The 14,184-nt window shown below is 46.1% G+C and overlaps 1 protein-coding gene across 2 annotated transcripts in view; it reads right to left on the reverse strand.

Annotated features, from left to right (window-relative positions):
* Positions 1-9,376: 9,376 nt before the first annotated feature.
* The window catches only part of XPNPEP1 (X-prolyl aminopeptidase 1), a 30,919-nt gene continuing 26,111 nt past the window's right edge, over positions 9,377-14,184 (reverse strand). For both annotated transcript variants that reach the window (XM_077784684.1, XM_077784685.1), the window contains exons 17-21: positions 13,992-14,061; positions 12,658-12,831; positions 11,744-11,820; positions 10,979-11,077; positions 9,377-9,927 (exon numbers count right to left, since the gene is read on the reverse strand). In XM_077784684.1, coding sequence (XP_077640810.1) covers positions 9,799-9,927; positions 10,979-11,077; positions 11,744-11,820; positions 12,658-12,831; positions 13,992-14,061 — 549 coding nt within the window. In that variant the 3' untranslated portion in view covers positions 9,377-9,798. The remainder of the gene's footprint in view (positions 9,928-10,978; positions 11,078-11,743; positions 11,821-12,657; positions 12,832-13,991; positions 14,062-14,184) is intronic.

Raw genomic sequence — 14,184 nt, forward strand, 5'->3', positions numbered from 1 at the left:
GGAGACCTTCCCAATGGCTGCCACCTTCCCAAAAGTCATCCTGAGCCTGAGGAACAAACAGTAACTGAGACCAGTTTGTGCTGGGCTTGAATCTACTGCTGCCCCATTCACCAGGGAGAGCTCTCATAGGTCCCTTGACCATTCTCCAGCAAATTACGAGGGCTACAGAAAGGCTCCTCTTCTTGGGCTGTTTCCTCTCTTTTAGGAGTTTTGGCACTGCTGAGTCCTGTGGAAATGTCACAGATAGCTGAGAGTCATGATCAATATGCAATATGCCCAGCAGAGCTAGGTCACTCTGCCTTCCTCCTGCAAGGAGATCCCCCACACTCTGTTTGGGTAGGATTCCTTCCAGGCCCCTTGTGCATGAAGTCTCTGACCACAGTGTCCCACCTGGCCAGGCTTATGTCCAGATCACTGCCCAGCACCCTCCTGGAAGGATTTCTGCCACCCAGGTGCCAACCCAAACCCCATCCTGGACCCTGCCTTGGCATCATCACTTTTCCTTCAGACTGTGCTCTCTCTTCCTGTGTGCTGGATGTTTGCTTTGGGGTGGTGAACCCAGGGGAACCAAGGAACCAAACTCTGCTTCTGCAGCACATGACTGTTGCTTCCACACAGCCTTCACATTTGCATATTACTGAATTAATCACTTTAAATTAATGCTTGCTGGTTTTCTCATCTCAAGAAATACACTGAATGCAAAACAGTGTCATCCTTACAGGGACTATATCTAGCTCTACAGCAGATTAAAACTAAATTAGCTGATGTTTCAAAACTGGCAAAACCATGTATCTGCTGTGCAATTTGTAATGCTGGCAGACTGTTATTAATGGTGGGATGGCTTGTATTAAAAATTCTATGTTTATGAAGTGCACTTTTAAGTGCTTGGCTGTAGCAGCAGAACACTCTGTTGCTTTGTTCTGTAAAGGTAAAGGGAACCTGCTCTACTCAGGGTCATCACCAGGTAGGTTGTGACACTGCTGCTTATCTGGTGCCATTGCATGTTTCCTCTTGATTCAGCAGCTGGGATTTTTCTGAATTTTTATAGTTTTCTCACCCCACCTTGGAAACTCTTTTCTCCTGCTGCAGGTCTAACTGTGTCCCTGTTGTTTCACCCTACAAAGAATATCTGAGCTGTGATCGAGTGATGTCCCTCTGCACACAGAGAGCTGGATAAATGGAGCTGGAACACCTTCTAGGCAGCCTCCTCTGTCCCAGTATTTGTTCTTTTCTCTTGCAGAAAACCTTCTACTTTTTCAGGAGCTTTTGCATTTATCCAGATCTTGCACAGCAGCCTGCAATCACACACGTTGCAGGATTAATTTCATATCTGCAGGCTCAAGGATGGCTTGCACTGCTCAGGAGGAAGGACACAGACAGGAGAGGACGGCTGAGCCCTGCCCTGGAGCTCCAGAACAGGAGTGGCAGGACACAGCAGGCCACATTGATACAACTGGGAATGCTCCTGGATGAGGCTGTTCCCTGGGGACAGACCACTTTTGGACAGTGCCTACACCCTTTCCTACAGTGTTGAATTCACACTTTTTGTTAAATGGGACAGACAGGCACTGTGCCACCTTCCCCGAGACAGCAGCAGAGAGCTCAGCGTGCTCAGCTGGTGATTAGAGTGAGATCCATGCAATTTTACAGCTATGCCTGGTAGGATTCAAGGTTTATTTCTACTGAGAGCTGATACTTAAAAGCAGCAATAATTTATGGTTGTCAGCTTTTGCTGCCAGTTACCATTTCTGCTCTCCACCCTGGTGTCAGGGCCCACACTGCTCCCTCTTTAATACTGGCACCTCCCTGGTGCTCAGCTGGGGCTGCTTGCAGAATCCAGAGCTGGTGAGAAATTATAGCCATTGCTGCAGGAGCAGGAGAGAGCATGCAAAAAAGCTGCCTCTACTGATATTTCAAAAAGAAAAATTGAGTCCCACTAAGCCTCCTTGTAGCTATACAGAACCTTTAATATAAAATGGGTTTGTAACTTTTGGTGGAAAGACCCTGTGAGCAAAGGTGAGGGAGCTGGGATCTCTCCCTCAGGCTGCTCACGTTACCACAATGCTTCCAGAGGAGTTTTTGCAGATGTTGTATTTCAGCCCGGCTACATAAGGGACTAGTTGTCCCAAAATAACCACAGTCTCACCTGTTGCTACCTGCCCAGGAAAAGGTTCGTGTTGCTGACTCTCTGATTATTTTGGGGCAAGCACAAGTTCATGGTGATATGGAAACACAAAACTTTGCTCATGTGGTAATTATAAAACCAGTGTTCTTCGTAATAATAAAACCAGTGTTCTTTTCTTAAAAAGTGCACTTGTAGAGGGGCTATTTTGTAAGCAATGGCCCAGACACCTGCCTCCCATCACCTCCACTCTGCAGCAGAAGCAAAGCAAACTGCAGGAGACATCTCCATCCCATCCCCTGCACTGCCAGGTGCACAGGTGGCCTTCAGCAAGGGAAATGCAGAAGCACCAACACCCAGGGTTATTTGTGCTCCCAAGCAGAAAGATTTGGCCTTAACCCAACGACAGTAACAGCACCTGCTGCCTCTGCCCCAGGTGGGAGCCCTTTCAAGCTGCCTTGCCATAAGCTCGGCAAGAGGCTGGGCAGAGCACAGAGCACAGCTCAGCTGTGGGCAGCAGGGGTGGAGGCACAGGGTCTGTGCTGGCACAGGCTGCTGGCTGCCCACAGAGCCCACAGCAGCTCTCAGCATCACCAGGGATGCCCAAGGAGCAGGCACGGGCAGCCAGCTGCTCACCTGTGAGCTGCAGCCTGTGCAAACACAAGGTCGGAGCCCTGACAGGATGAGCCCACGCTTGGATGTATCAGCTCATACTCCTCTTTCTCAGAAGCACTGAGCAATCTTTCCAGCAGATTTTCAGCAAAATGTTTTACTTCAGGGGATTTTTTTTTTTTTTTTATGCTTTTGTGTTTCATATCTGAAAAGTTCAAGTTCTTCAAAATTCAGCCTGCACAGGAGTTTAGGGCCAGGTTTCATCAGGTTTATGTCAAAAAATATTTTGACACTGTTTCAAAAAATGTCAAACTATCTTGTTCCAACAAATTCTAAATGGAAAAGCTCTAACTAATATTTTTTCTACTGCTTTGAAAACTAATCCAATCTTTTCAGTTTAGTTAGAATAGCCAGCATTTACAAAATATCTCTATAATAATAAAAACTAAAATATTTGATGGATGTGACTCTTTCAGCTCAACAATTTTTCCATGGTTTATTGTAAACAAAATTTTTCATGATCTTATCATCTCATCCCAGAACAGGACAGACCTACAAAACATTTTCAAAAGGCAGAAAAAAAGGAAGATTTTCTGTTTGTCCCTTGTTTTGACCAAGTCTAAAATTGCTGCACTGTTGAGTTCCCATAGGCACTCAGCCTCCTGAAGGGAGAAAGTGAATGCTAATTTCATGGTTGGCTTTACTTAATGAAATAAAAATATTCTTGCCCAAATATTGTGCAAATAAGGCAGAATTGTTCCCAGATCCTGCCCTGATCAAGCTGCACTCAGACATAGGTGATCTGATTATCCTCATTTGAGCAAACTGATGAGCCCCAGCAGGAAGATGGGCTGTTAACAAGTCAGGTATTTACAGCACAGATGTCAACAATTTGGCATATTAATCACAACACATTTCAATTTGTCCTCAGCTCAGACAAAGGAGCTGCCTGTGCCAAGGGTCATGGGTGCGTATGGAACCGGTCTAGGTCTATCTAATATTATATATATCCTTGGTTTTGTATAAAAAAAGAAATATTCTCCAACCAACAAGTGCTGGATTAGCCCATCCCCAGCCAAGGCCATCTCCTGTATATCTACTGAGGCTGAGCTCTGTGTGGGCTTAGAATAGCCTTGGGTGGGGATGAGAAAGATTTGCTTTTTCTGACTAATGGCATGGCATGGCATACATTTTGCTTGCAAAAGGCCTCTCAGATATGAAATTTCACAAATACTATGAGAAGTTTTTTCTGAATGCCCAGAGACAGTGCACAAGCTAAAGCTATAGCACTGAGATGATAAAAGCACACCCTGAAGGAATGAATAATTGAAGCCCAACCCTAAATATTAATAGAATACAAGGAGAGCAGGACACATTCCTCAACTTTGCACTTACTGAGCTGCCTGTTTGGATTTGAAGCACAGATATTCTCACAACCACTCTAAGCTCCTTAAATCCCCTCCTGGAAGACCACAGTGCTCCAAGCTAATGCTACATTTGTCTGAAACTCCCCAGCTCGTTTTGTATTCAGACCTCAAGAGGAATGTGGCAGTGTTTATTGGAAGATGTGTTCCAGAAGTAGATGGAAGCAAAGGACACTGTCTGCTCCCACAGAGGGGAGAGCAGCATTTGTGCAGGAGAGAGGAAGCACAGAGGGACAACTGCAGTGAGTGGGGACCTCCTCCAGCTCCAGAGATGCCCAGCCAGGGAGCCTCCCAGGATGCTGGGGTGACAGGGGCATACCAAAGGGACACAGCAGGCCCCCTTCAGCTGGGTGATGTTCTGCTCTGGGAGATGTTTACAACATGCTGGCCCCAGCCTGCTTTCTAAACAGGATCAGCCCAATGCAGATTGGTGCACGGCAGCCACAGGCTCTGAGTGCTGCAAGAAAGGGCTCACAGCCAAGCACACACATAGGAAGCCATCTACCTTTAGGCTCTGTAGGCAAAACCCTGCCCTGACACCAGGCACCAGAATGAGCCATCCATCCCCAGGGACAAGCAAAATGGACAGAAATGGATTTTTTTGAAATTCAAATGCCATCTGAGAATGGAGGTGGCTGTACATAAGGTGTCTCATGGGAGCAAGGCAACACTTCTTCAGCAGCCCGTGGCAGTGGGCAGCCCTGATGAACCAATTCCCCTACAACCTTCACAAGCCCTCAGGCCAGTAAAACACAAGCAGTTTAAATTAAATTTTAAAAACCACATTTTTCTCTGTTGATATGTCTTAGGTTGATGTCTGCTGGCACAAAAATAGCCTTAAGTGCCTTCTGGCTGTAAATCAGAGCCATTTTAGGCATCAGAGCAGCCACACTCTCTGACCACCTCACACAAGACTGGAGGGGGAACTCCCATCCCTGTGGCTTAAATCAGGGGAAAACTCCTGAAAGGTTTGATACAGTGATGGGACAGCCAGGGAACAGGCAGGACAACTTGGGACAGCCAGGGAACAGGCAGGATAACTTGGGATAGCCAGGGAACAGGAGGATAACTTGGGACAGCCAGGGAACAGGCAGGATAACTTGGGACAGCCGGGGAACAGGCAGGATAACTTGGGATAGCCAGGGAACAGGAGGATAACTTGGGACAGCCAGGGAACAGGCAGGATAACTTGGGACAGCCAGGAAACAGGAGGATAACTTGGGACAGCCAGGGAACTGGCAGGGTAACTTGGCACACCCAGATGTCCAGGTTGGATGTGCCAAACCAGCCCACCCCACTGTCAGCATGGAGCTGCCCCAGGGCTGCCAGCCCCCTCCTCCTCCTGCAGCAACTCAGAGAAACCCTAAGAAACAGGAGGGGCTTTATGGGGTCAGACAGCACCACAGCCCTGCTTCTTCCCCATGTGAATCCCCATCAGACAGACATCACTCTGCTGCCTCGTGGAAGCAAACACATCTGTGGGCATCCGCCACTTCCCAAATTTAGAACGATTTTTAACAAGCTGGAAGCAACAAAATAAACAACACTTGATCTGCAAGCTCCTGGCTCTTGACAGTGTCCCCAGAGGTGGTGGAAAGCCGAGGAGATAGCTCCTTGCTTTAATTGGTACATTAAAATTCTTCCAGGCCACTACACAACTGTTAATATGCAACTTAATTAAGCACTAACACAGTTCATATTTCTACCCTCCAGAGGTTCTTGTTTCATTTTTTTTTCTTATTACATCCAAAGCCATGGGGACTTTCATCCTAATCATGTAAAACAAGCTGAGGGCAGTGACACCATGCAAGTTATTTAACTCCTGATCTCCAAACACCATTGCCAGATGTCCAGACCTGCGGTTTCTTCTCCAAAAACAAGCCAGAGGAGTCCAGGAACAAGGTGTGAATTGCTACAAGTCAACAAAAATAAATGTCAACAATCCTTAGCAGGAGCAGCCAAGTCGCCCCACTGAGTGCCAGAAGGAAATGGTGTTGGGCAAGGACAGGGCCTCTGCAGACATCAAGTGACAAAGCAGGTGGGGTTTTGTCCATTGCCTGAATGAACACAGGGCCTTATTCAGCTTGCCATGGATATCTTCCAAAATGCCCCATGCTGCCTCTGCCTCATACCACCCAAAGGAGACTCCTGAGGAGCAGAAGTGGCAAAGGATCTCTGGATCAGCAGGAGAGCTCTGATATCTGGCTGCTCCCACCACCTGCCTCTCACCTGCTGAAGCAAGCACAGGAACAAGCACCAACGCCCCACAACACACCCCAGCCTGCAGTGTCTCTGCACAACCATTTTCTGTGTGCAGCCTGCATGTCAGACTGGCTTGATGGATTTGCTGAGGAGGCCCTCAGCGACCATGTTCTCAAAATTTTTCTTCTAACACTGTAAATCAAAACTTGCTCCAACAGCTGTTGTGGGAGGTGACCAGCTTAATAGTCATGCAAACAATAGTGGGGTTTTGATTATAGGTGAGTTATGAGCCATTTAAGTTAAAAAAACAACTGAATTTTACTGCTAGCAAGCACACTTAAGGTAATACACACAGATTGAGGAAGAAGGTGTGACTGGAAAAGCCAAGCAGCCACCTGGCCCGCGGAGGCAAGGAGCACATGTTCCTGGTAACATATGAATATTAATCCCTCTGCCCAAGGAGAAATGGTTTATATGCCTCAAAAGCCTTGTACACCAACAGTCACATTGCCAATGTGTGCATCATGATTTGTGATGGAGCTGTGGAGCTGAGGTGGGTTTTCCTTCATGGGCAAATAAGGTCTGTCTCCTGCTAGAACATTTTTAGTCCAAGGGAACAAAGAATTCCAGAGCCCCTGAACACAGCAGTAGTGTAATTAGAAATTACTAGCACAAACATTAACAAACAGCTGGGAAGGGGACAGAGAGGGCAGTGCTCTGGTGACATAAAATAGGGTGGCCACATGGACCTTGTGTATGGTTTGAATTTGCTGAGGTTGTGTCCCAAGGATAGAAACAGGATCACATAGTGGTGGTGGGGTACAACCACCAAGCTCCTGGGTTGGTGCAGGGATAGGACTGGATGGGCTAAACCCACATGCACCCCTGTAGGAGATGCTATCTCACAGCACAGAAATGTGCTTTGCAGCACAATCTAAAGCTACAACATGCCCACTAGGTTAAAAGTACTGCAAAACAAAATTATTTGAAAGTAGACCATTAAGTATGTTGTTATTGAAAATGCCCTTTCCTTCCTTCCTTCCTTCCTTCCTGCTTTCCCACAACAACAACAAAAGCCTCTATAGAGATTTTTTTTCCAGAATTATTTTTTTTTATTTGAAGAACATATTTTTGTGGCTATTTCTGTGGATGGTTCATACAAAAATAAAACCTAAATCTGGCATTGGTTTCCATTCAATTTTTCCCTTGCTCCTCTCTTCCTTAACTTTTTCCTTCCACCAGGAGAGGGGGAGACCACTCAGGGAAAGCAGGCACTAATGGAATAAATCAAAACCTCATAAAAGGAAAAGAGAATCCAAGTTTAATTTCCATTGGAAACCTAAAGCTCAGACAGGACAGGATAAAAAACATAGTTGAGTTTTCCAGGAGTGAATAGGGAGGGAGATAAACACCTTAATTAGGAATGCGTGTCAGCAGCCCTGCCCTACAAAACACCGTGTGCCCCTGCTGAGGTGCCAAACCCAAGAAAGGGGCAAAGATCTCCAAGCTGTGACCAAGAGCTGATGTCAGATTCCCTGAAAGGAAAGCCCACAGGGCTGTGGTGAGGGAGTGAATGGTGGGAGGGATCTGCTGAGACTCCAGGACTGGTGCCTAGAGGAGAACACAAGTATGGGTTGTTCCTCTGACCCTGTGAAGTAGGCTTTGGAATGGGAATGAGCCATGAATTTCCGTGTGGGAATAGTCCCAGGCATCTGGCTGTAAGAAGGGTATTGACGTGGGGAAAAGGTCTAATAAGGCTAATCAAACCTAGAAAATTCCTTTTGGTGTTGTGCTCCCCCTTCATACCAAAGTGTCCAAGCCAGCCACACTTTAGGCTACAGGGACAAAAGCGTGTTGAAAAGAAGTGTGGCTTCTGAAGAGAAGTGTGGCTTTGTGTTTCTCTGTTTGGCAGAAATCCTCCTCTTCCACCTTCCTGTGGGAAACACCTTCCCTTACATTTGAAGAGAGCTTTCCAGGCTGGGTCACTGCCAGCAGAGCCTGCAGAGCAGCTCCAGAGCGCGTCCCAGCCCGGCCTCACTGGACACACACGGGTTTTCCCGGGAAAGACCCACCTTGTCCCAGCACAGCCTGCGTGGGGATCCCTCACTCATCCTCTGACCCTGTACCCACAAGGGCAGTGGGTTCCTCTGGCAGAAAGGTTTTGCCTGTTCCAAGCGGCAGCACGTACTCGTGAGGCACCGGGCAGTGGTTGAGGTGTGAGCAGGGTTTCTGCTGCTGCTTCCAGCGGGTGGTGAGAAACCACTGGACTGTTCAAATACGTGTTCCTCTCTGCAGTGGCTGGGGAGTGATACTGACCTTTTAAAGCATTTATTGCACTTCTGTTTTATCACCTCCTTGGAAAAAACTAAAAAAAAAAAAAGCTGGGGGGAGGAAGAGGAAAATAAAAGTATGCACACAAACATTTCCATTTGCTTAGAAAATTTCTTTGAAACGTCAGGAATTTGATTTGCTCGGACACTGAACTGAGTTTTGATCTGGCAGCGAGCGCGGCCATGCCCGAGGAAACCGCTCAGCCCGCACTACCCCGCTCGGCCACCAGGTGTCGCTGCGCCCGGCCGCGCTGAGCCCGCCGCGGCGCTCGGCCTCTGTCCGCTGTGGGCATATTTATTTATTTTAACTTACTAATTACTCTGTGTCCAGGAAGAGCTGCGGTTCCACGATACTGCCCACGCATCCTGCACTGCCATGGGCTATACAAGCACTCAGTAAGACATAACAATAGACAGAAGTACTGGCCCGGGCACTCTGCACACACAGAACTTCTGCTGAGTGACTTCATATCCTTCCAGGACCTGTCACAAATCAGAACGGAGTGCTCCTGCCAGCTCTCTCCCTAACCTCTGCCCAGCACCTGGCACCAGGCAGTCCTAAACATATTTGTTCCCTGTCTGAGTTAGATGCACATGTAAGGGTGGAAAGATGAGGTTCCTGTCCTTTTTCAAGCTGCCAAACCCAACATATCACTGACGGCAAGAGAAGACAGATGGAGCAAACAGCAGATTGGAATCTTTTATTCAGTAATCAGTCCTGCTGTGTGGGTAACATCTTAGCAACTGGAACCTAAGTATGCAAAAATACTGAGTTTTCACAGTGAAAAACCAGACAGTATAAAATATTCCAGTATTGCCTCTTAGAACCATTATTGAAATAAGACCTCTGTTTCAAAGGCAACGTGCTTATTTATTGTTTGTTTTCTATGCTCAACCCCTCCCCCCAAAACACTTAATCAGACAGTAACCCTCCTCAGCCCCACATTACCCACACGTGCTGTGGGCAAGAAACCCTACATGAAATCCCTTCCTGATTTCCAAATGCTGCTTGAAGAATGTCCTCCCAGTGGTGCCGAGCTCCAGGAAGACGCAGGTGATCGAACACGGAGCTCTGCTGATGTTCTGCACACTGCAGGCAGTGCTGCTGCTACTGAACTCGGGCCAGGGGCTCCGTCTCCCGCAGGAGCCACCGAAGAGCTTCGTGCCGGCCTTGCCTCTCCAGCTCTGCTCCGACCACTTCCCTGCACTTCTGATGGTACTCGTTCACCCAGTTACGCTGGAGAAAGGGAGGGGTAGGACATTCAGCATCAACACAGGAGAGAGTTTGTGACCTTACAAGTTATGTACAGCCAAAAACATTTGTAGGCCTTGTGTTCTTTGGGTCTGAGCTGTTAGGCTGGGCTGGAATCCTGTCCTGAAGAGACAGGTCTCTATTATATGGAAGTTAATTGTAAATTCGATGAGGGTAGGAACTGCAGGAATTCATCATGTGTTTTCAGAGGAGCCAAGAATCATTTCAGCTGACAAGTCAAGTCTCTGCTAATCACTTCCTCTAGTGAGTCTGAATAGCTATCCTGGCACAGTTTAATAAATAGCTTTGCAAAATTTTAACTGGACAATGCACTCCTGAGGCACAAGCTGCCCTATCGATCTGAACAGGTAACCCTAGGGCAGACCCTGGTACCTTCACAACCTATTCAGCAAATGGAAATGCAAAACTGGGTTATGATTCCAAAAAGGAGGATGTGCTGAGGTAAAATAAGGAGTATAGTAGAAAAACAGGATGAAATATGCTATGGAGAAGGTAGTGGGAGACTTAAACAGAAAGCTTAGAGTATGAAGCTCTTCAGGAAATAAACGCTGTTGAGCAGGTATCGGAGAAGTCTGCTCAGAGGTCATGTGTACTGAGCAATGGGGTGTGCCTGAATGGGACTGGTCACAAGCAGATGCAGACAAGAAGACAGGACAGTCATCACTTTTGTCCTTGGGGAGACAGCATGGTAAGACAGACATTTGCCAGAAGCAAATCAAGGCAGGAGGAGGAAAAGAGATGAGAGCAGCAAGAATCATATTAAGGGAACTACCAAAACAACATAATTGGTGGGATCCTCACTGTCTTTGTCATTTAACATAGATTGGAAGGACATCTGAAAAGCTTGTTTAGTTCACCAACCCACTTCAAAGCAGGTCAAGCTTAAAAATAAGTCAGAGTGCTCAGGATTGCTCCCTGGATCTATGAAAAGGAACAATGGCCAGTGGTTCTAGCAAACAGAACAAAATAAGCTGGTTCTAGTGCAAAGAAGGCAATGCAAGCCTGTTTTACTTACCTCCTTTTCTGTCAGCAAATTAACATCAATCATTTTCGTCTGGATTGGAACCAGGGTTAAGGGTTCAAAGGTCAGGCTGCCTCTGTTTTTGAAATTGTACTAGAGCAGAAAGACAGAGATTGTACAATTTTAGAAATAGCCCCACCCTGATTACGCTCACTACAGAATAACCAAGGTAACATTCAGATGAGAGGGTAGCAACTTGCAGCAACATTTTTCTTACGGCTCAAGCAAAGAATCTCAATATAAACCTTAGTTACTTCTTTCAATGGTTCCTCTCTAAAGGTCAAAATTGTACAGGACTTCAGCTTGATGACTGTATGATCATTTTCAGTCTGGTATTTCTAAAAGCATAACCCAGCCAGACTGGCAACTACAATGTCAAAATCTGCCTGTAGTTTTGTTTCTACTGCTACTGATGGCTCCCTACCAGAGAGGAAAATCCCAACTTGAGATTAACCAGTTCTACAGCAATGACTCCAAGGGGCTGAATAAAGTTGCTTCAACATACAGACAGAAAACAATTTAAAACAACTCTCACACACACATTTCAACCCATGGAAACTCTGCAGGAGCAAAACTGTCTTCTGTGTTCCCATTATCAAGGGAGACTTAAACCAGTGTTCATCAATAATCAGCCCTGGACACCAGGAACCTTGAGTAGGATTTAACTGTCTGCAGCATGGTCCCACATCAAGTTCCAGTACTTTAATTTTTATAGCCAGCAAGTCATGGAGAAAGGTGCATCTTGAGCAGGTCATTCACCTTGGTTTCAGCAGGGATGACAAGGACAACGTTTTCTATTCGGATCCCAAAGGACCCATCTTCGTAATAGCCAGGCTCTGCAGAAACAGACAGTAATTAAGTAAGCCACATTGCTGCACTCTGCAAGTACTTATTCCCTATGGCCAAACTTCCCCTTTATGTCTTTAGTCCACTGAAGTCACTAAGCAATCTTGACATCAGGCAACCACAGAGGCAAACAAATTTCTGACGCTACTAAATCTGCACAAAAGCCCCGAGCAAGGTGACAGCAAAAGTTCTCAAAGAGAGAAGAAACCAGACAGCCAGCCCTCAAGCTTCAGAATCTCCTTGGAATTCAAGACAGCATAGAATACTTGTGGTCAAATACCAGGAACTCTGAAAACACCAATGTCTTCATGAAGAACAGGTAGGTAACCCCTTCCCCAAAGCACTCTTTTAGTGTTTCTCTGACTTCCTGAGAGGACTTTGCAGCCCTGAAGGAATGTAAGTCTCAGCAAACCCCAGCAGGCTTTAATTTACTACTGGAAGAATAAGGCATGCAAAGATTTAACAGCTGCCTCAAATAGCCCATAGCAAAGACAGGATTAGCTCCTGAAAGCTTGGTGTCCACCTTGTACTGCAGCCAGTTCTTCCACAATATGCCAGAGCCAGCTGGTCAGCACAGCTCTTCTGAGGCCTGTGCTGTAGAGAGCAGGAAGCAGTCCTGCAGCACCCCACTGCAAAGGTGCTTCATGGAAGGTGAAAAGCTAATCTGAAGGTCTTTATCTTGAGAGTTTAAATGACAACTAAAACAGCAAGCTGAGGAGGCAGGCCCAGAGCTTTTGATGCAGCCTTTTCTTGACATCACTGTCACATTTATCTTAAAGAGCTTGGTCCCTCCCCAGTGACCAGAGAGAATCACCAGAGCTAAATACCATCAGAGACAATCATGCCAGCCTCCAAGGGCTCGTCTGCAAAGGTTTTGTAGCTAATGCCACAAGGACCCTCGTGTACATTTAGGAAAGAGCCAACTCCATGTCCTGTCCCGTGCAGGTAATCCAAGCCACAGTCCCACAAGGCAGAGCGGGCAAAGGAGTCTAGAAGGTGACCTGTCGACAGACAAGGAGAAAGAATTTAATCAAATCAGACTCCCTCAGAGACCTGATAATCACACTGAAGGTTCAAATTAAAAAAAAATTAAAAACAAACAAAACAAAACAAAAAACCAAACTTACCACCACCCCCTCAAAAAGCCTCATCACCAACAAAGAAAGCAAGTCATTGGATGGCTAGAAGTTACAGGGCAGATTTGGCAATTCTGACATTCAATCCCTTTCTCAGCTAAAGAACCCTACTCTCTTCCATTATACAGGTCTTCAAGAGATGGCTGTAACAGTAACATTGCACTGCTGCTTGTTCTACTGACATTTTCAGGAAATGGTTAGAAGTCCCACAGAGAATTCAGTACCTGTTTTAAAAGGAGCTGCACTTATTAAACTGAAAATAGGAGACCTGCCAATTGTATTTGGTGGACTAATCAGCCAGGCTTTTTTGCCTGGAAGGTAATTCATTTCACACAGTTTCAGCCAGGGGGCAAAGAATTTCTGTTGCCTGCATGCAAACACCAAGCCCATGTATCCAAGTTCAGATACCCTTCAATTTCAGTTTGGGTTTCTTACAGCACTGTGCAGTTGCTTTTAACTTTCCTACACAAGAATGCAAACTGAAGAAATCTCTAAAAAGAGCTGATTTTGTGTAAGGTGTGACCAGGGAGAAAATTACTCTGTAACAAATTCACCAGAGGCAGATAGATACATCCCAATTTCTCTGTCATAAAATAAAACTAGCTCCTTTGTGTGTAATATTCCCATGTATTTTCCCACTGATACAAGAGATTCCACAGTAATTGGAAGAGAATTAGCCAGTCCTTATGAAGCTGGAAAGTGACCTCTCATTTTGATAGGGCCATTAGTAAAGAATAAAGACAACCTCCAAGTACATGTGTTAGACTGCCACTGACTGATGAACATCACTATCACCCTAGAGCCAGAGCACTTCCAAAATCCTTCAGACTGCCCACCTCAGAATCTTCAGCACTGGTTGAAGCTGAGAGAGAAGGCATCAGTAATCCAGAATCCAAGCTCTTGTGATGGAAACAGACAGTAATATCAACATCTGTCCAATCTGCCTAGACCTGTCAATCATAACACTGCTCTCAGACCACTTAATGGTTCTTCCAAGGTCAAAACACTCCAGGTCACCAACCCACCTTTGGTTCCATTTGGGAAGATGGCAGCACTCACAGCTATATGTCCCTTCAGGACATATGTGAAGCATTCCTGTCAAAAAAATGTGTGCCATAAGTAAAGAGGAAAAGGAAAAGCTTTGTACTCCCCAAGAAGGGAAAGAGAGGATGCATCTTGTAGCCAACTGCAAAGGATATGGAAAAACTTGATCATGCT

The sequence above is a fragment of the Lonchura striata genome, chromosome 7 (genome assembly GCF_046129695.1).
Source record: "Lonchura striata isolate bLonStr1 chromosome 7, bLonStr1.mat, whole genome shotgun sequence".
Classification (NCBI taxonomy): Eukaryota; Metazoa; Chordata; class Aves; order Passeriformes; family Estrildidae; genus Lonchura; species Lonchura striata.